At 46.4% G+C, this 21,764-nt stretch overlaps 2 protein-coding genes across 2 annotated transcripts in view; both read left to right on the forward strand.

The window, feature by feature from the left end:
* The window catches only part of CFAP46 (cilia and flagella associated protein 46), a 58,491-nt gene extending 55,619 nt beyond the window's left edge, over positions 1-2,872 (forward strand). The window contains 4 exon segments of the mRNA XM_054163540.1: positions 250-331; positions 1,416-1,552; positions 1,941-2,027; positions 2,736-2,872. Of these exon segments, the coding sequence (XP_054019515.1) occupies positions 250-331; positions 1,416-1,552; positions 1,941-2,027; positions 2,736-2,872 (443 nt within the window).
* Positions 2,873-8,646: 5,774 nt separating this feature from the next.
* OAT (ornithine aminotransferase) lies at positions 8,647-20,267 on the forward strand. Its single transcript, XM_009910402.2, is given in 10 exon segments — positions 8,647-8,778; positions 8,780-8,868; positions 9,308-9,532; positions 9,641-9,736; positions 12,492-12,619; positions 14,651-14,773; positions 16,209-16,337; positions 17,254-17,367; positions 18,082-18,226; positions 19,911-20,267. Coding segments are annotated over 10 exon segments (1,317 nt in total). The 5' UTR covers positions 8,647-8,671; the 3' UTR covers positions 20,072-20,267.
* The last annotated feature ends 1,497 nt before the right edge of the window (positions 20,268-21,764 follow it).

The following is a 21,764-nucleotide window of genomic DNA, read 5'->3' on the forward strand; positions in this document are numbered from 1 at the left end:
GTTAGCGCAGGAAACAAACCCTACAAAATGCTGTGGAAAAGCGTAGCAGGGTTACATCCAGTAATGCTGGCATAATCCTTCAGGGTCCTGTACCTGAGAGTTTTGGCTGAAAGATACAACTCTCCTGTTAGCTATTTAGATTGTGCTCAGGAAAGCCCTTAACCTAAGAAGGGCCTGAGGTGCTGGTACATGTTCTGCTGGGCATTATTACTGGTGCAGATACCACTGCTGTAGCAAACTCTTTTCCAGAATGCCGTCTGATGATACTTCTGGATCTGGTGCGTTCCAAGGAAAGTTACCGGAGAGTTGCATACTCTGGGACCTGCAGAAGGTAGGAGAAAGTTTATTTCAGTAAAATCCACAATAAGCAAGATTTTCATTTCTAGGCAAAGTTAAAATGTTGAGTTGTAAACGTTCTCATTTACTTGTGCACCTAGAAGGTCTCCGATCTAAAGCTGAGGAGAAGTTAGCCTCTTGGGCACACCTATGTAGATGCGCAGCACGGAGTGCTTGTAGAATCACAGGGTGATTCCAGCCTTTCATTTGTAATACCGTTTGGCACTTACCCCAAGCAGCCATTTCCTAAACCAAAACAAACCACAATGCCTTCAGCTAGTTTTTCACACTCTGAACTTTTAAAATCTTGCTTTAACAGACTAGTGAATTCATCCACAGGAATGACACATTTAAGCCTAGAGCTTTCAGAAAATTTAGAGTAACATCCAGTTAAAATAAGTCACATAACCCCATAGAGAATCAGACAACATCTCCCCAAAAGATTACAGAAAACTTTAATTATCATCTTCTGGTAAAGTTGCCATGAAACCAGAGACTAATAAACATAAAATTCAGCCTTCAGTTTACTGCATCTTCAGCCCTGGAGAGTGTCACTCACTCCCCTCCCATCACTAATAGCATCGGTACTTGTTTAAATATCCAGCAGTAAAAAGTCTAATTCCACTTTGCAAGTGATTTGCTTTTAACTCTCCACATGAACAAGGAGCAGGCTTTCAGTTCCTGCAGCATTTGGTGTTTTCCTTTACCAGCTGAAGCAAAACTAAGCAATTCTTTTCATTCAATTTCCAACATTTTGACTCTTACAAAAGGTATTCTACAGTATTTTGTACAAGTTGGTGTGTTACTCCTCCTCTTGCTTTTCCTGAGATGCCCAGAGCTGTAATGTGTCAGGGAGCAATCCACGTGGCAAAAGTGTGTCATGAAAAGACAGAGAGTTACCTCATCTCTTGGTGTTAAGTGTAAGGTGGTGTATTAACATTAGAAAATACTTCATGCTCAGCCCACAGGAAAATGCAGTCTGGATTCACTTTCTGTTAAAAGGACTGTGTATGTGGTTATAGTTGTTGAAATACTATGTAGATATTTAGTTTATTGATCTTACACTTGATTTTCCTTAGTTGCCTACATGTTGCTGTCGAGGGACCTACAGAGACAGCAATGCTTCTAAGCCTGACTGGTGTTGGGTCCATAATAGCCAACCAGTGGTTCACTACCTTGCAGGAGAATGCCCAGAGGCTGGGCACTTTGTTAGAGAGTGAGTATTTGCCCTGGTCTGCCTTGGTATCTGTGCACTCAGACAGTGTCCAGCTGCTTGTCTCCCATCTCTCTCCCTTTTTTGCTTCTCACCAATTTTTGCCCAGTGTTTCCATAGCAGGTAGACTGCAGGAGCCGCTGTGTTGTTGACAGTTTGACCTTTCAGACAGACCAGGAACCAACTTTAATTGGTTTTGGTGGGAGGATTCTGGTCAGACAGTGAGAATAGAATTTCCTTGGTGAAGAGCAGCTTCAGAGATACAGAACTGTAAAGATGTCCTTTTCACTAAAGATGTCTGCACGTGAAGGCACCAGGCTGTATGGTTGATATTATCTTACTTTTTCAGAGCTTTCATTCAAATCTCTCAGAAACTGACATTTCTTTGCAGGTTTGCTGAGCATGGGTAGAACCACTGGGCAGGCTGTCCGTCTTCTTCAGGAGATTCTGGCTGCCAAGGGAGGGGATTCCATTACAAGTAAGAATTTAAAAGCTGAGTACAAAAGGCAGACGTTTCATGTTAACTGGAACCTGCTACACACAGGGGTGGGCCACAGGTGTGAAGGAAATCTTCCACATTTTTGTGACACTTCTTAGGGGAACTGAGAGCGGGAAGACCACTGATAGATGGAGGGGCTGTATTTTCAATACATAAAGCTTTGGGGTAGATGACCAAAAGCTAAAATTCATGCTCCACTGAAGTGTTACAAAATGAAGCAGTGTGACTGAAGAGTGACCTCAGGAGCATGACGTGAGCCATACAAATGGCAGGGGTTAGAGACTGCAGAAAGTTAAGTGAAGCCTGCAGTGATGAGTCTGTGCTGCCAAGTGCATGCCATATATATTAGAAATCCCACCTGGCACCCTGGTGCAGAGAGGAGGATTTTTGAGTAGGACAACTGTTTATAAAATCATATTATTATTTTTTGTTGTATGAAACTTCCCTCTTAAGGGTTCTGTTACAACTTACACGGACCTAGAACTGAGGAGAGAGTTCAGAGCAAAACCTCGCCTAGTTTTGGGGGCTGGTTTGTTGTTTTTTTTCAGAAAATGTTTCTTGGTATAGAGGTGGTTATCAATAGTACACAAATAATGTAAAACCCCACAAATATGAATCAAAGAGAAGATGTGATCAGTTGCTGCTCTTACATTCAGAAATAATAATGCTCTTAAAATACTTACGCAGTGGAAACGGATTCGGACAGCTCTCCTGGATGCAAAGCGGAAGACCAGACCATTCACCCTTGCTCAGCTCTCCCTGCAAACCACCCATCCTCTCTGAACTGTGTGCTGTACGGCTTACCCAATGCCATGCTGGTGTGATTTGTTAGTCACGCCAGTGCTGTGCACAGGGCACATGCTCTGAGCTGCAGAAGTGTAGGCTTTGCTGATAGACTGAGCTCTGCTCCAGATGTTAGGAGTTTGACAGCAGAGTAGGTGGTAGGAAATGATCAAAAAATATTTCTTGTAGAGATTTCAGTTAGCACTCTGAGGTTTTCTGAACACAGTGAAGCCTTTAGGAGAATTTGTTGAGTAGCAGCACACCATAGCTGGTATTTTCAGACACTCATGGCTTGAGGACAATTGGAAAAACCTTTCCTTCACATATTTGGTTTGTACATGGAATAGTTGTCAGGCGTGTAGCTGAAAAAATTACCAACTCAGTATTCTGAGTGAATTGATTTTAATGTTTTTACATAGTGGTAGTTGTGGTTTAATGAGAAAACACGGTAGTACTAAATGAAATGCTTGGTACATTTTGCTTTCTTTATTACCCCATAGTTTACCTGAATAACATTTGAAGAGGCGTTCTCCAAGCACATTAGCAATGCTGCTCCCTGACGTCCAAGGGTTGAGCAGTTTGGTTAGACAAGACAAAGTTCAGGATTGTTTCCAAACATAGGGTGGCTTTAGTGTGGGAATGTAGGCAAATTAGCTGTAATGTTCACCTTGGGATACCATGTTTTCTTTGAGAAAAAACCCAACAAACTCTTATCCAGCACTGATACACTTGTCAGGACAATTTATGAACAAAAAGCAAGAGGTGGCCAGAAGTCATCACTGCTAAGACTGAGGGTTTTGCCCCCCTCATTAGTGAGGTGGGTAAGATGGGAAAGTCAAATATTCTCAGTGTTTTTTCTTTTGCATTAAAACCAGCATCTGTTTATCAAACATCTCACAGCTTGTTCTCAAAGTCCAGATTTTCTGGTTACAAAATGCTCATCAAGTGTAATTTACTCTGGGAAAAGGTCAGGGTTGTGCTAGCTGGCTAGTTACAGCCTGCCCTTGCTTACCTGCTGGCTCCCAGCTGAAAGAGCTGAGAGCGCGTTGGCCACCAGCCATCCTGTAGTGGGCCTCACGCCCCGCAGGCTGACCTTCCAAAAGCAGCAGGGAGTGAAGACCAGGAGAAGGCCTGGCTTCTTACTCCCCTTACAGCAGCGGATCTCCTGGGGAGTACAAACCTACAGCTGCAGGCAGGCCCAGCACAGCGAGCAGCAACCAGGAGCGACCATGGCTTGGCTTGGAAGAGACCCTAAAGATAATCCACTTCCACCCCCCACTGCCATGGGCAAGGACACCTCCACCAGCCAGGCTGCTCCCTTGAGCTGCCTGCTGCTCCCTCATCCAGCCTGGCCTTGAACATCTCCAGAGAGGCAGCCACAGCCTCCCTGGGCAACCTGTGCCAGCATCTCACCACCCTCACAGTGAAGACTGTCTCCCTTATATCTAATCTAAATCTACCCTCTCTTCAGTTTGAAATGGTTACCCTTTGCCTTATCTCTAATGCTCCCTCATGCGGTCCCTCTCCCGCAGGTCCCCAGTGAGTACTAGAAAGCTGCTGCAACCTCTCCTACAACCATTCCAAACCCTTCCATTTACCATGAATTTCTTCCCGGTCCCTCTCAAAATTTACTCATGTGCACCCTTTTCAACAGCAGCTTCCTAGGCTGGGGCAAGTGGGGCCAGGATCCGACTAGCACTGCGGTGAAGCCGGCTGGGCAGTGACGCCCGGCGGCAGGACTCGGCTCGCAAAGCCAGCAGGGCCGCGGACTTCAGCCCACCGAGGGGAGTGGGTGTAACTTCTACAGCTGTAAATATTTGCCCCCGTTCAGCAGAGAGGAGCGAAGCCCTCCCGGGCGGGGAGCCTGCGGCCTGAGGGAAGCGGCAGGCGCAGCTCCAAGGGCACTGAGCCAGCGACCGCCTAGGCGCGACTTCAGCGTGGGGGTGTGCCACCTTCCTATTCTGATTGGCTGGTCGGAAACTAACTGACCAATGAGACATGTCCGTGGATGGGCGAGTCGGCACTGTCGCTCTGGGAGTGGATGGGGCGTGGGGGTGGGGCTGCCGATCATAGTCTCTAACCAATTACGGGTGGCAGCGGCGCGACGTCAGGCGAGCAGGGGCAGGGCAGAGCGAGGAGCGATGACAGCTGCCGCAGGCCGCCTCCGCCTCTTCGCCGCGGGCTCCGGGCCGGGAAGCAGCAGCGGCGGCGGCGGCGGGCGGCAGGTACGACGCAGCGGGGACGGCCCGCCCCAGCCTAGGCCAGCCCACGGGAGCGATCCCTGTTTCCCGCGGTGCTGTCTTGCCCCAGGCTCCGCGGCGGCGGGACTGGGGTTTTGCGGACAAGGCCGCAGCAGGCCCCGTCGCCAAGGGAAACAGAAGGGATCAGGCTGCCCCACGGCGGCTGCTCTGTGCGGCGGGACGGGGAGCGCCGGGCCGCGGAGAGGGCCAGACCGGCTGTGGAGCCGGGGCTGGGCCGCTGCCTGCCCGCCCTCCCCCTTCAAGCGGTCTTGCTGTGCGGGGAGCGGGGATGTGGCAGCTGGGACGTCCCCGAGGGGTGGGCACAGACACCTGTCTCGTCTGTGCCTGTTGTCAGCCCTGCTCCCGTCCAGAACACTAGCTTGGCCTTTGCAGTGGCCTTGGCCGGGGCACGGGGAGAGGGTTCAGGTATTTCACTGCTGGGTTTCTAGTTCTTTCTCGTTGCCATTCTAGGTCCTGACCTGTGTCTGCAGGTGTGCTAGTCTGACAAGGTGCCCAGAGTGATGCCCCTCTTGTTTCAGCTTGTCCTCTTGAACCTTCACCCCCTCTGAATTTAGTTGTTAAAGGCTGCAGTGTGGCTTGGGCTCTTATGCGCTGGGACCGCAGGAATCTGAGGGATGATCCGTGCCATTTCCCTTGGGATGTATTGCAGTGTATGTCAGGGATCAGGCACCACAACCATCCAGCTAAGCTGTCAGGTCTGCACACACAGTGCTCTTGTCTGGATATTTTTGCTCAACAGCTGAGCAGAGTAGTTAAGTATGTTTTGAGTAGCTTTTAGATTCTGATGCAAGACCTTTTGCACTTGCTGAAGCGCTCTGGCTTCTGATTCCGGTACTGCACGGTGCAGGGCATGGTTGTATTTCTCACTTCCTCACAGCAATTATAAGATTGGATTTTTTTCAAACATATTTTCCTCCCTTACTGTACCCCCCTCTTCTTTCTTGAAATTTCCCTTCATCTTGTCTTGCTGATCATCAAACCCAAGTTTTTCTTCACCTTTTAACTCCAGATGCATCCATAATCCTCAGCTTCACTCAGCTCTGCTCCATGTAAGCTTCCACACCTCAGCTGAAATGAGGCCCCACTAGTGCAATTTCAGGGCATTTTTCCTCACCAAGGGGAAAGCTCTTGTAAAAGTTTCCAATTAATATTTTTTCATGAGAAAGAAGTAAAAGAACCTCAAATTTGTGGCCTATAATTTGTCTTTTTTATTTGCAAAATCATTGAATGACAGTTTGAAAGGTTATGCACACAAATGACTGATACTTAATGGCATTGATGGTAGCTGGTAAAATGCCCAAAGCTGTGAAACTGCAGTTCATCTCTTGGTGGAATGGAGACTATGGACTCTTCCTGACAACTTGGATTTCGACAGCAGAAAATTGTCTTCTGACTCTGCTTAGAAATAAGAAACCATCACTTTATCACAGAATCCCAGCATGGTGAGGGTTAGAAGGGATCTCTGGAGATCACCCAGTCCAAGCCCCCTGCTAAAGCAAGGTCACCCACAGCAGCTTGCTCAGGATCACAATAGCCAGGTGGGTTTAGAATTTCTCCAGAGGAGGAGACTTCACAACCTCTCTGGGCAGCCTGCTCCAGGGCACTGTGATCCTCACAGGAAAGAAGTTTTTCATTAATGTCTGAGGAATTTGCTGAAACAAATCCCTGTTAGAGGGCCATGTCCAGTGTGCAGACCTTTTCCAAAAGAAATGTAGAATAAATCCTTGACTTAATATTTCTGTCTCTGAAAGCAGCATGAAATAACTCCCTTGTGTAGCCCATCCCTGCACTAAGTAAATGTATTTTGGTTAACTTTTGCAGTGTGCTTTTGTCATCAGGTAGTGCAGCAGTGTGAAGGTTACTTTGCTCTTCAGTTTGCTGGTGAGGACAGTGCAAAGGAGGCTGCATTTGATAATCAGAGTCACTGTATTCTATGGTCTGCTGGGCCAGCTCATTTCAACTATACTATTACCCAAAAAGGTTGACCAGATGATCCTTGGGGTCCCTTCCAACCTGCACTCTGTGATGCTGTGATCTTGCTTTTGGGCTTATACCCTTTCCCAGTTTGTAAGGGTGATGTTCTGCAATACCAGTAACTTGAGCTTTGAGAGCTCCTAGAGTCATGGAATTGTGTTGGTTGGAAAAGCCCTCTAGGATCATTGAGTCCAAAGTCAACCCAGAGCCACCAAGCCCACCAAAACAGGTCCCCACGTGCCCTGTCTGCTCATTCTTGAAACACCTTCAGGCACGGTGGTTCCACCACTCTCTGGGCAGCTGTTCAATGCATGACTTCCTTTTCAGTCAAGAAATGTTTCCTCATCTCCAGCCTACCCCTCCCCCTGGCACAATTTCAGGCTATTTCCTCTTGTCCTATCACTTGAGGACTAGGGAGAAGAGCAATTGAATGTGTCAGCACATCTCATCTTACCTTAACTCCTGCCTTGCCAAAGAGGTCTCTGTTTCCTTGCTGGCTCTCTGCTGTTCCCAGTACTTGGAGCTGTGAGAAGAGCTTGCTTGAACAGCTTTTGAAACACCAACTCAGTTTCCCTTCTCTGGGAAATACTTGATGTGTAGATGACATTTCAATATCAAGAACGCAGTTTATATTAACGAGCAGCAGCCTGGGTGGGTGGTCGAGCTAGATTCCTTTAAGGCCCCTTCCAGCACCCACATTCTACAGTAAAAAAATCACAAGTTGTGCTTCTTAAAGCAGGACTTCTGTAAAAACTAATCAATCAGTGTGTCAAATTTGATTATGTCATCAGCTAAACATTCTTTGGGTCAGATGCTTCTCCCCCAGCATTGTGTTATTTGTGTATAAATATTACTGAGACTTGGGCAACACCAGTCCTGAGGCCTGAGCAGCCAGGTCTACTTGAGAGGCATCCCTGTCCACGGCAGGGATGTTGGAGTAGATGATCTTCCAAGGTCCCCAAATAGATTATACATACATATTCTGATGGTATGTAGTGTTATTATAACACAAATATTTTATTACTTATGATTTTGTGACAGGATTGTCCTGCAGAGGTCTTGCTGGACGAAAGGCATTTCAATAGCACAAGAAGTTTGATGAACTTAACCTTCTTGTTGCAGTTTAGATCAATAAATCTAGTGCCAGTTTTAAGATAGAATGCAAAAGAAACACTTCTAAAATGATAGGAGCACTTTCTACACTTGGTGAGTGTGATAGTTTAGTTTTCTTTCTGGTACTGTGTGGAACATTAAAATGAGAAAAAAATAATGCTAGTTAGTGCCACATTCAGTACATTTCCTCGTTGAGGGAGGTGGTGGAGTCGCCGTCCCTGGAGGTGTTCAAGGGGAGATGGACGTGGGCACTTGGGTGCCAGGTCTAGTTGTGAGGTCTGTTGGAACAGGTTGGACTTATGATCCTTGGGGTCTCTTCCAGCCTTGGTTATACTGGATACTGTGACTTTCTTGACTGAGTTGCAAAACAAGCTGAGAAGCCTGCAATCCTGGCAGTAAACCCACATTTCTTCTGAAAGTATCTCAGTGCTAGTTATTAAATAACTTTATTTTTCCCTCACCAGGCCTGTGACAACATACCTGAAGTCCATAATGTTTTCCAAGCTGAGCCGCTCTCGCAGCGTTCACTGCTTCTGCCGAGCTGTCCATGCTTCCTTGAGTTCTGCTGCCTCAGTTGCTCCTAAAAAACCACCCAGGGATCTCAACCTCTGAGTTCATATTTGAACGTGAGGCTAAATATGGTTGCCCACAATTACCACCACTACCTGTTGCCTCTGAAAAAGGAAAAGGTATTTTGTTTAGATTTCCCTGGGTGGGATAGACGCGTGTGTGTGCAGGTGGGATCACAGCAATATGATTTTGACCTAACCTTTGGGATTTTGGGGGTGATGGGGTGGGTGGGACTGAGGTAATCAATTGAATGAAGACAGCTAATTGCTTGTTAGAGAGCTGGATCATTAGGCATATTTCTCATGAACTGGGGAGCTCAGAACTGGACACAATATTCCAGATGTGACCTCACTAGGGCAGGGCAGAGCAGAGCGGGAGGAGCAGCTCCCTCAGCCTTCTGGTCACACCGTTCTTGATGCACCCGGGCTGTGCCCTACAGAACAGCAAGGACTCCATTTGTATTTGACCAGGCTGTGCTGGAGCTCTTGGCCTATACCATTTGGTACTGTCTCATGCCTTCTTATATTTTGTGCATTGACCACCCCTTTGTTTTCCCAGGTGTTTATGTCTGGGATGTTGAAGGCAGAAAGTATTTTGACTTCCTGAGTGCTTACAGTGCTGTTAATCAAGGCCACTGCCACCCGAAGATCGTGAACGCTCTGAAGGCTCAGTCTGAGAAACTGACCCTGACATCCAGAGCATTCTACAATGATGTTCTTGGAGAGTATGAGGAATATATCACCAAAATGTTCAATTACAACAAAGTTCTTCCAATGAACACAGGTACGAATGTCCTTCTGCTTCTATTCCTTTGCTGTCGCTGTGCTTCGCAGGGTTTGTGACGCCGATGCTGGCCCACTGGCCTGTCTCATGCCCTGCTCTGTGTTTTAGGAGTGGAGGCTGGAGAAACCGCTTGCAAGCTGGCTCGGAAGTGGGCGTACACGGTGAAAGGAGTTCCCAAATACAAAGCCAAGATCGTTTTTGCAGGTACGGGGAGTGTGTGTGGTGAGGTGTCAGGGGGCGAGAGCCCCGGACGCCGTTTCCATTCCTGCAGCTGGAGCCATGACTTTCCAACATTCTTAACATTTCAGACGTTCTTCCTGAGGCAAGTCTGTGGAAGGTCTCTGTAACCTTTGACACTTGATCTCAGCCTGCTAGCTGATGCTGTGGTACTCATGTACCTGCTGGGGGTGGTGCTGTTGAAAAACTGCTGTTGTGGCTACAGCAGCCTGCAGGGCCTTAAGGTTCACCAAGTGCCTCCTTCCACTCTGTTGACCAAACATTCTGTGTATGCTTCTGGCAGTTTGACCTCGGGTAGTTACAATTAGCTGTAAACTTTTAAAAACTGGAGTGCCTGTGATCTTAACAGAAGTGACTGTGAAAGCAAGAGAGGTGAGTGTAATTCCTGTGACAAATCACTTCCAGATCCTCTTCCTTGTGGAGCTGTATGCATCAGGAGGCAATGAGGACAGTTGTGCTTTGTCAGGAGCTGCTGGTAATGTCTTGCTGTTGCGAGGGAAATGCAACAATGAGCTTAAATCCAGGAAGGAAACCATACTTAATAAGGTGTTATATGAAGAGCAGTTGAATACAGAAAGTGAAGCAGCCTTGTTTGTGCTACTTAATGGTTTTAGCTGTCAAAAATTGTTGAGAATCACAGAATGGTTTGAGTTGGAAGGGGCCTTTAAAGGTTGTCTAGTCCAACACCTTTGCAGTGAACAGGGACATCTTCAACTAGATCAGGCTGCTCAGAGCCCCAAACAACCTGGCCTGAGATGTTTCCAGGGATGGAGCATTTACCACCTCTCTGGGCAACCTCTTGCTGGTGCTTGAGTTTGAGCCTGAAATCCCATGGAAAGTGCAGTCCTCTGTGCTCTTTTTAACCACTTCTTGGGTGTTCAAGTGCAGCGCCTTTCTATCCCTACCTGGCTGGTTTGTACATACATTTACCTCCATTGCTCAGATAGGTGCCATCGTAGATGCCACACTGGGATTAAGCCTGCTACCTTCTTAGGCCTTCCCTACCAATGGTTTTCTTCTGCATTCACCAGGTCTTCTAGAAGCTGGCATTAACCCAGAAAAGCCGTGCTGTAGTCTTGAGCATATGGCAGATGTCAAAGTGATACTGCTAAAGGAAAATGGGGGCCCTTGCACATCCTGGTTGTACAGGTCACACTCTTGCTCCTTCACCTGCCTGCTTTGCTTGGTTCTGTAACAGGGAGAAGTTACCTGCCCCTGTATGCTTTGCTAAACATAAACTTTAATCTGGGTAATTTATATTTGATATTCTTTGCTATCAGATGAAGCATTTTTGTCACTTCTAATGTTCAGTGGTTCTGTGCTTTACAAAACCTTCCAGAATAAAGATTACTACTTAATTATTGACTTTTTTTTAATGGTTACAGTTGGAAAAAACTTATTGTTGTTTGACTCTTGCTACACAGAGTGGCTGAACTGTCACCAGGTAGCATTTATAAACTGCAGTTCAGTTTGTCCTCATGTTGAGGTAGAACTTCCAGAAACCAGCTATTTGGCAGAAAAATTGCTCTTGGGTAGCTGGGTCAGTCCACAAAGTGCTTTTAAACATCCAACGTGAGGTCAATTCTGTGCTTGATATAGTGAGCCAATACAGAGGCTGGAGTGCTACGGTGGAGACAGCAGCAGCCAGCCTGCTCTGCTTCGTGGGCTTCAGCCTGCAGGGCTTTGTTGCAGGATCCAGAGGATTGCTCTGGCACAGCCCTGAGGTGATAAGCCTGTGACTCAGCACAGCAGGGCAGGGATTGTTCTTTGCTGTGGTGAGCAGTGTCGTGCTGCTTACCCTGGCGGTTGGAGAGAAGGGATGCATCAGGAAGAGCTGACCTCAGCGTCTCCTGCAGCTGGAGAACACCCTCTGCCCCTAGGATCACAGCTGCACGAATTGGTGGCTGAAAGACAGGAAAGGCTTGCAGTGCTGTGCCTTTTCTAGAAGCATAGAATGGTTTGGGGCTGGAAGGGACCTTAAAGATCATCCTGTTCCAACCCCCTGCCATGGACACCTCCCACCAGCCCAGTTTGCTCAAGGCCTCTCATTCAGCCTGGCCTTGAACACCTTCAGGGAGGGCGCATCTGTGACCTCCCTGGGCAACCTGTAAGCAGCTTGCAATAGATGAGCTCAGAGAACGCTGATTGAATGGGGATATGAAGATGAATATATCATCATCCTGAAGATAGCTGCTTCCTAGACATTGTAGCTGATGTTTCTATGTGAAATAGCACAATGTCACAATAGTTTTCCAAGTATAAATACTTTCTCCTGGAACTTTGGGATGCATTTGATGTGTATCTTTTTATTTAGGCTTACTGGCAGCCTTATTTTTAGGACTTAAGTTGTGGGTGGTGTTAAGTTTCTTTTCCCTGCATTTAATGAATGGTATTTATATACAGGCTGTGTATCTTCCTTAAGACTTTATCTTCCTGGGTTATTTTCAATTTTTCAATAAACAAAGCTTATGGGAATTATTTTGTATCCTTGCCAGGTCTTACAGTATAATTTTGTTTTAATGTATGCTTTTCATTTAGCAAGAGAAGGTAATTGTGGCCTCGATGTAAAATGCCAACAGTTAGCAGAAGGATGCTAACATGCTGGTGTTAGACAGCACTTAAAATGCATTGTCAAATGTGAAGTGTAATGTCCTATGCGCTCTTCTGGCTCTTAGTCAGCTTTGTAACAACTTCCTTCTTTATACTTTTCATTTATTTTAAGCTGGCAACTTCTGGGGCAGAACCATGTCTGCTATCTCTAGTTCTACTGACCCATCCAGCTATGATGGCTTTGGACCCTTTATGCCGGGTTTTGAAGTGATCCCATACAATGACCTACCAGCTCTTGAGGTATTTGATGACCTTTGTTCTCTCACAAGAAATAATACTATTGTGATTCTTTGCCAGCTGGCAAGCAGGAAAATGGAAAGCTTTTCCTTTGAAACATGCTTTGATGTTATGATTTATGTATCTAGGCAGGTAAGGAATATATCTGTTATAACTATGTGTAGGAAACGTGTGTAAATTTTTCTTTGGTTTTGAATTCCAGTTTTGCTTCAGGCTGTAAAAGGAAAACCACGGGGCCTGAGATGTTCAGGGTACAAATGAAGAACAGCAGATGCACTCTAAGGGAATCCAGATCAGTAGCATGCATTCTGAAGTCAGGATTCTGAAGCCAATGTCTTTGCCTACTGCTCTCAGAAATGCTGTACATCCTTCACTGACCAGGTGACTGGGATTAACAGCAGCCACAAACAGCTCTTCCCAGTTTCACAGCACCCTTCAAGTCATGCTAGCTTGGTGTTTCACTGAGCTACTGAAATACTTGTGATTCTTCATGTCTCTGGGCTTCTGAGATGCATCTGGCAAGATGCTGGGGAGGGTTCTCTTTGATGGGTCTGAAAAATTTCCCACCTTTATAATGTGGTCTTAGGGATTAAAGGGTATGTGGTGCTTAGCGGCAGCCACAGGGTGCTGGTCTTGGGACCTGGGAGGGAAGATAGTCCTGAAGCACTAGGAACATTGCCATTCCATCATCTGGGTACATCATCTTCATGAGTGACAGGCTGGTTACTCCTCTGCTTGTTGGGTCTGCTCAGGACAAGAGTTGGCTATGGAAGTTGGAGGATATATAGGACAGAGATGTTTGCCTCCTAGGAGTTTGGTTAAGGGAAACAAAGGTCTCGGCATATTAGATATGCATCATGGAAAAGCTCACTCAGCTTTGAACCTGCATAAGGCTGCCCATTGTGAAAGATTTCTAAGTATTTAGTGGCTTTCAGCCAACTTTATTGAGGCTTTGAATGTGCTCTGGAGACGTGAAACTCAGATCCAGGTCCACCAGACTGATAACTGAATCTCCTATTTATGGGGCAGTGCTGAGAAAAGCTGGCAATCATTACATCTCTTGAGGCTTGTGGACTTCTAAACCTTTTAGAACCTGATGGCACAAGAGTGTGGCTGTGAACTTTGCTTTAGGGTGACAAAACTGTTCTGAAGAGGCTCCATTCCTTTTTGTCTGAGGTGTACTGGAGAAGTGTTAAGCAAGTGTTTGTCTTGCGTGGGGTAATGCAAAACTGAGTCTATTTCTGAGGCAGTTTAGGGACTAATCTGATAATCTGTCTGGGTTTGCATTTTTTAAGTTTGCAATTTCCCAAGCAAGCACAACAGCTGATTTTTCAAGGAAAACAGTGACCTTGGCTCCTGTGTTGGACCTGAAATGGCACTCAGGGAGAACTGTGTGACATGAATGCTGTTGCCATCATTTGAGGGGGAACACCAGGGCTAGACATAGGTTCTATTACACATTCATCTCCATATTTAGAGACCTTACTTAAAATACTGTGTCCATCTCTGGAGCCCTCAACAGGAGAAGGACATGGAACTGTTACCACAGGTCCAGAGGAGACCATGAAGATGATCAGAGGCTGGAGCACCTCCGCTCTGAAGACAGATTGAGTCTGGAGAAGAACCTGGAGAAGAGAAAGCTCTGGGGAGACCTCAGAGCAGCCTTCCAGTACCTGAAGGGCCTACAGGAGAGCTGGGGAGGGACTCTTGATAAATGCTTGTAGTGACAGGACAAGGGACAATGGCTTCAAACTGGAAGATGGTTGATTTAGGTTAGACATTAGAAAATCTTTGGAGTGGTGAGGCACTGAAAAAGGTTGCCTGGAGCAGTTGTGGAGGCTGCAACCCTGGAGGTGTTCAAAGCCAGGTTGAATGGGGCCTTGAGCAACCTGAGGTGTCCCTGGCGGTGGCTGGAGGGTTGGAACTAGATGAGCTCTAAGGGTCTGTCCAAGCCAAGCCATGTGAGTTGGCCAACTCAAGTCTGTGAGTTTCTCAACAGGACCTGTTTTGTCTCTTCTGTTCCTGTTTCCACAGCGAGCCCTTCAGGATCCCAATGTAGCAGCTTTCATGGTTGAACCGATTCAAGGTGAAGCAGGGGTGATTGTTCCTGACCAAGGCTACCTGACAGGAGTGAGGGAGCTCTGCACGAAGCACAATGTAAGGAGCTGGCTGTGCCAAGGGGGTTTAAACATTGCACACTGTGCTGACTGGCATGCCTTGTAAGGTCATCCTGGTGTGCAGGGCACAGCACTTCATGCTCTGTTGAATCATTGCCTTTTCTTTCTGTGGAATAGGGTAGGGGTACTTCTTGTGTTTCACGGATATACCTCTCCAGGAAGTACTTAGGGCACATTTTTCACTGTTTCTTACTGCTATTACCATTTCCACTTTCTAGTGCATGTTCTTGAAACTGCATTTAATTTCTTTTTCACATGATAAGTTTCTTGGGCCAGAAGCCCATTACTGCAGTGTCAAGAGACCTTGTTGCTGGAGTGTAAAAGTGCTACCAGGAGTTAATAACAGTAATGAGTCTCAGGAAATGTTCATATGCTCATGAATGTTCTTTGAAGACCTCCAAAGAGCAAAGGTCACAGCTTTGTTCTTTTGTTCAGCATTTTCTCAGAGTCTGTTTCATATCACATCTCTGACCCCTGTGCTCAATATTATGTCCTGCTAAGAAGTGTTTAGCTTTTAAGATGGAGTGCTAGGTCCACGATGCCTGTTCAGTGCTAGTGAAGGCACACTGAGTTAGATGGGCATTCCCTGTCTATGGAAGGGTGAGAAGATGCTTGTGTATCTTATTCCAGAACCAGTGTGGTCAGCCTCTTCCACTCTTCACTACCCTCTGTAAGTGTGATAAAAAACAACAAAAAGAAATCTGCCAGTTTGCAGCTTTTTATTCCCTTGGTGTTGTCTGTCTGATTTAAAAACCAGTGGTCTCCGTTCCAACAGAATTCTTTATTCACAAGGCCTGCCTGTGATTTCTTCTGTTCCTTCAGAGGAAGCCATTGACATCTGATTACTAAAGCTGCCTTCAGTATTGCTGTGATACCTCAGAGAAAATAGGAGCTGCCTTACGAATAGTAGTGCAGCTTAGGAGAACATGATCAAAGACTTAGCTTTAGGTTCTCAAAGTTATTTAGACACTTAGACATCAGACTACCAAACCTGCTGCCTTGCTAAAGTGGCATTTCTCAGAAGCTTCCAAAGGAGAATGTACCAACAATGCCCTGGGAGTAAAGGTGTACAAACCCTAACATTTTGGAATTCCCAATCCTTGTTGCACTACAGATGGGCTGTGGCTGGCCAGTCCCTATGTGCAGTCTGCCTTACACAGAAGAGAAGGTGCTGAGGGTGTTGTGGAGGGGGGACAGCATGGTCATGTGTCAGTGCTTTGACATCTCACAGAACATATGCCTGCAGGAGGTGTAGAGGAGGTAAAGGAAGTACTTTGGTGTCCTCAGTGTAATGCAGCTGGAAGGTCTTTCACTTCTTGTGTGCAGTTCTGCTGTGTGGTTTGAATGGAGCTGGCAATGAGAACAAAAGTTGTGCTGTTACATATGGATTTTTCTTCCATTTCATCTCTATATAGGTCCTGTTTATTGCTGATGAAGTGCAGACTGGTTTAGCCAGAACAGGGAAGATGCTGGCTGTTGACCATGAAAATGTGAGGCCTGATCTAGTTCTTCTTGGAAAGGCCCTTTCTGGTGGCTTATATCCTGTGAGTAACAACAAAATATTTGTGTTGAATTGTGATTTTTTAAGTAATTAACACTGAAAGTCTACCAAGTGAAGGAGCAATGGATGGAATGTTTGTCACGCTTGGAAGTGGATGTTTACAAAACTAACTAGGATTTATGAGCCGGGTAGTCCAACCTGCGGGAGAGACATAACAATGCAATATCTAGTATTGCCTTTAGTGTCCTGAACTTTCTAGGCTGATACTTGACTTGTTAGGGTGACAAGCTGCTAGGTACCATCCTCTTAGGCTGGTGATTTTTAGGTGTTTTAACCCTTGTCAGTTGAATAAAGTTTGATATTATCCTATCAGGAAAATAAGTGTCCAGTGGTCAGCCTTTGATTCTGGATTTACTGGTTAGTCTTTTGCCCACTATCTGGAGAGCAGTTTATTACAGTCTTGCTGTGATTAATTCCTAGATGAATTCTGTGAAGGGCAAGAGAACCCCTGATGTGTATCAAAATAGAGCAATTTCTGAGCAACTGGCATTATTTCACTTGTTTGGCTTGGCCACATGACTGACTTTATCCTCTTGGAGTGACTTAAATTCCTGCTGATTACTCCGGGAATTACAATGTGCCTTGGACTATCTTGGCTGATTAAAGGTGTTTGTGAGTTGTGAAAAGAGTGCTGAAGCTTAAACTCTTGAAATAAGGCTCACTTTGGAGAAATGCCCCTCAGCTGTAGTTAGCTGCTGTGCTAGCAGCACAGCTCAGTGTGTTTAAGGGATTAAGCTGCTCGGTGGCTGTCAGTAAGCTCTCCTCTAGGCAGAGATGGCAGCCTACTGTAGGCTGAAGGTGACGCTTTCCTCAGCCCTGCGCAAAACTTGCTTCAGAGACACTTGAGTTTACTGTTCTGAATATGTATGTAAACAACCTGCCTGACCTTGCTGTTTCAGATCTCAGCAGTCCTGTGTGATGATGAAGTGATGCTGACCATCAAACCTGGTGAACACGGCTCCACCTACGGAGGAAATCCCTTAGCCTGCCGCGTGGCGATAGCAGCGCTGGAGGTTTGTGTCTGGGAGTGGACATGGGATCCCAAAGGAAAAAGGGTGTCAGGCTGGCATGGGCTCTGCTTGATGGGGTGATGTTGGTTATGGTACAAGTAGAAATCTGTCTCTAAGTAAGAGTAGAAAATTGCTGATGGTTAACTCTTTGCATAGATGACAAAACAAATTCTTAAGTCCTAATTTCTGTGTTCTTAGGGTCTTAGTGTCTTAAGTGACAAACCAAAACTAATCCAGGAGAGGTTTGAAGGCACTGATGTAAATTCAAGAAAATAGTTTCACTGGCTTATTTTCTAGCCCACATTGTAGAGGCTGTTGTGAGCTTAGTATAGAGCTCAAACAGCAGCTTGGAAAATTCTTGTCCAGAGTCTCTCTGTGACTGCATAACTGGCTACATGTCATGCAAGTCACTCACAGCCTCAGCATCACCTGGTGTGTGCGGCTGCACAGAGTAAGAGTCTTCAGAGGTTTACCATCTACTTGTAAATAATGGCAAATGAAAAGCAGTTAATTGAGAATAAAGATTGCAAGAGATTAATGTTTGCTGTAAACATGAATGAGTGGAGGCTTAGCACTAATCTGCTTGGGTGTGCAGCCACCGCAGTGCTGCAGTGGATGCAACAGCCTTTGTGTCTGGGCAGTCGTTGGTCATCCCTTCCAGTGTGGGATGAACCATCCCATTCCCTCCACCTGACTGTAGACCTGGCTTCCCTTTAGGTGATTGAGGAGGAAGAATTGGCTAAAAATGCAGAAATAATGGGTACCATCCTAAGAAATGAGCTGATGAAGACACCGTCGGCTATTGTCACATCTGTGAGAGGCAGAGGGCTGCTAAATGCCATCGTCATCCGGGAGACCAAAGGTGAGGACATGCAGTCAGCTGCAGCGTGGAAAGAGACTGTCACATGGAGCTGAAAGGCTCTTGATGGAGTAAGGAGGTGGTTTACAGGCATCATGTTTTGGGTGCAGATCTTGGCTATTGCCCTGTGGTGCCTACTGAAAGCTTACTCAAGTTGACTGTGTGCTATTAAAAATAGGGTTTGTTTTTTTTAACTAAGTAAGTCTGAACAGTTTTGCCTTGAATTACTTGAGTTATTTTATGATTTTATAATGTTCAAAACTGATGGTGAATGTAATTCAGAGCCTTTTGTCTCCTCACCTGAGGAAAACTGGCTGCAAAGCCAGATTCTGCCAGGTCATGCAAGGATTGGCTGAGGATAGTTCCAGAATAGTCAGAAGAGTACAGTGAATACAGGCAGGCAGAAGGAAAGAAAAAGCTAATGACTGAGAGCAAGGTTCTAGGGATTAGCACCTTGAGTTACATTGGAAAATGGCTTAGTAGCCAGAGCAGCCAATTACTTTTGTCATGAGTGTGCTAAGTGACGAGGTGCTGCAGGGAGGTGATGTAGTCTCTTAAGACATGACATGATGAGCTTGAGTCCAGGCATAACTGTAACCTTGCTCAAAGTTCTCTGACCTCCTCTTTGCATGGGTCCTTGTTTTAAATTTATTGCTATATCTGTACAAGCACTCAGATGTGAAGGAGCAAAACTTGGCGTGCTGGAGGCAAACTCTTGAGTCCCTTCAGACTGCAGCTTTGGAGCAATTTTGCAAGTTCACTGCAACTTCTGGGGAGCTGCTCAGAAGTGACCCCTGCTTCATTTGTGAATATGCTTCAGCTTTTCACTGCCAGGTAGCAAACCATACAACCATAGAACTGCTTAGGTTGGAAAAGACCTTTGAGGCCTTTCAAGTCCAACCTTTAGGATCTAGTCCAAACAGTTCACAGTCTGGCTCCATGTGCTGCAACTGTGACGCTTTTTCTGCTGTGGAGTAAGCGTTGTCTGAATTCTGCTTGTCCTGGGTGAAAGGGATGAGCAGTGTAGCCTTAGAGCATTTACAACAATGCTGTGGGTATGAGGAGTTTTGAAATCAGCATCTGCTGCTGCTAGGTAAAGCCTCAGTAACTGGTCAGACCTTTAGAAAGGTGCTGGTGAAGAGTGGACGATTCGTGACCGCTCCGTGCCTTCGTGCTGATTAGGTAACTGGAATGCCCCAGGACAGCAAAGCTCTGCTCCAGTGCTAAGCCTTCTGAGTTAAGAGCAGTGAGTCATAACCCACTCCTCAGCTATGGGTCCTGCCCACACCAGCCTGGTGATTTTTATGTTTTAATTTTTGTCCAAAATTTCACAAGTTATTTTTATACTAGTGGTGTTGTGGGCCCCACCAGGCAGCTGTGGAGCAGGTATTTGGAGGTAGAAGGACCACAGTGGCTCAGGTGTCCAGTTTCTTTCTCACACTGGAGATTAGGAAGAAATCTTTCCAGAGAGGGTGGGAAGACACTGGCACAGGTTGCCCAGGGAGGCTGTGGCTGCCTCCTCCCTGGAGGTGTTCAAGGCCAGGCTGGATGAGGCCTTGAGCAACCTGTGCTGGTGGGAGGTGTCCCTGCCCATGGCAGGGGGGTTGGAACTGGATGATCTGGAAGGTCCCTTCCAAGCCAACCCGTTCCATAATCCTGTGCTTTTTCCCGTTCCCTTCGCATGCAGACTACGATGCCTGGAAGGTGTGCTTGCGGCTGCGTGACAACGGACTGCTGGCCAAGCCCACACACGGGGACACCATTCGGCTGGCACCGCCACTCGTGATTAAGGAGGATGAAATCAGAGAGTGCATCGAAATCATTCATAAGACCATTCTGTCTTTCTGAACATGTGGCTTTAAAAATACATCAGCTGACCAAATCAAGGTGGTGTGCTGAAATGCATGTCCTGGAGGCCTGCTCTTGGAGCAAGCATCTCTTGGTCCTTGTATCTAGGAAGATTTGACTCTTAAAACAGAGCTATGCCTTTAAATTATAATGTCTCTGAAGAAAATAAAGAATTCCCAATCTTGCAGTACTTGGAAAAGAAGTGGTGAGATTCTGTTCAAGTCTTGTACCTACAGAACAGTGAAGTCAGAATGTTTGAGGAGAGAGATGTGCAGGAATCATTAGTGATTGGAACTCTTGCCCAAAATGTAAAGTGCACTTTATGTATATTTCAGTGAGGGTGGTCTGCCCTCTTACATCACTCCCAAATATCACAGTTTGCTTTTTTTGCTCCTCGATGAGTTGTCTGCAGGGTGAAGCACTTGTCATTGTGGGAGCATTTCCTGTCCCATTTTCAGCTAGACAACTACTTGTGCTGAGGCTGCCGTGCTGGGTGCTTTCCCTCGGTGCAGTGTTCTGGTGTCTGACAGGGGATGCTCTTTTCCAGACTGGTCTCAGTGCTTGGCTTTGCAATCCTGTAACGCAGACTGCCTATACAGAGCTGTTTTACTGCTCTACAGACTTCTGTAATCTGGATGTTCATATGAAAAGGTGCCTTGCCTTAACAAAACTCAAACTGATAGGAACAGAGATGTACAGTGTGCTCCCAGCGAGCAAGCCCCACAGCAACCTGCTGCAGTTCTGGAGAGCTGATTGCCAGTGCTGCCTTTGTGTGTTTCCATCAATCTGTGTGTGGAAGCTTCTGCTGTGCTTTTGTATGGGGCAAGTTCTGCACTGTCATGCCTCAGGATGCTGCCACAGAGGGTTCTGTGTGCAGTTGGAAGTTGGCTGCTCCTCCTGCACTAGGCTGTTGTCTCCTGTTTCTTGATTGAGCTCATTTTAGCTGAGCCTAAATTCCAGTTAATCACTCTTAATGCAAAGTGTTCCCTGTGCCAGGCATAGGAGTGAAATGCAGTCACATGTTTGTAATTGGAAGTGGTATATAATCCCCTGGTACTTTAGAGGCAACTTAATGAACCAACCTGGGGTCACAGCATCATTTACCCTGCATTGGTTGGGGCGAGACAAAGGGAGCAGTCATCTGCTGCGGGTGAGACTGATGTCAGTTGAATGCATGATGTGTTACTGAGACTGTTAGGCCCAGGAAGAAGAGCAAACAGGGAAAGATGCTGCCTAGGAGGTTTGGCATTTCTGAAATCTCTGCTTACATAATCTGATGGGAAAGGAGGGAAACAGCAACCCAAAACTTCACTTCTATAGCATAAGCGGGCTGCAAGGACAAAGGACATGCTCAGGTCTCTTCCCTGCAGCTGTGTCATTGTGTGCCTCATTGCCTGGGAGGGCTGCAGGGCAGAACGCTTCTGTTTCAGTGCTTCCCTGTCATTGCTGCTAGGACTTCTCCTGCCACGTTCTCCATCTGTCTCTTGCAGCCCATTTGTGGTGTCCCCAGAGAGCAGGTGTTACTGAACTTCTATGCAACAGCCTTTGACATACATGAAGTTTATTGTGCCTCTTTCAGCCATTGCTCTTTCTCCAGCTGAAATTCTCTTTCCTGAGAGATGATGTCTTCTGGAGCCCTTGTTCCGTGACTCACAGCTCTGCCTGTGTCCTCACTAATGGGCAGAGCTGGACA

This window comes from Dryobates pubescens, chromosome 8, assembly GCF_014839835.1.
Source record: "Dryobates pubescens isolate bDryPub1 chromosome 8, bDryPub1.pri, whole genome shotgun sequence".
NCBI classification, from domain to species: Eukaryota; Metazoa; Chordata; class Aves; order Piciformes; family Picidae; genus Dryobates; species Dryobates pubescens.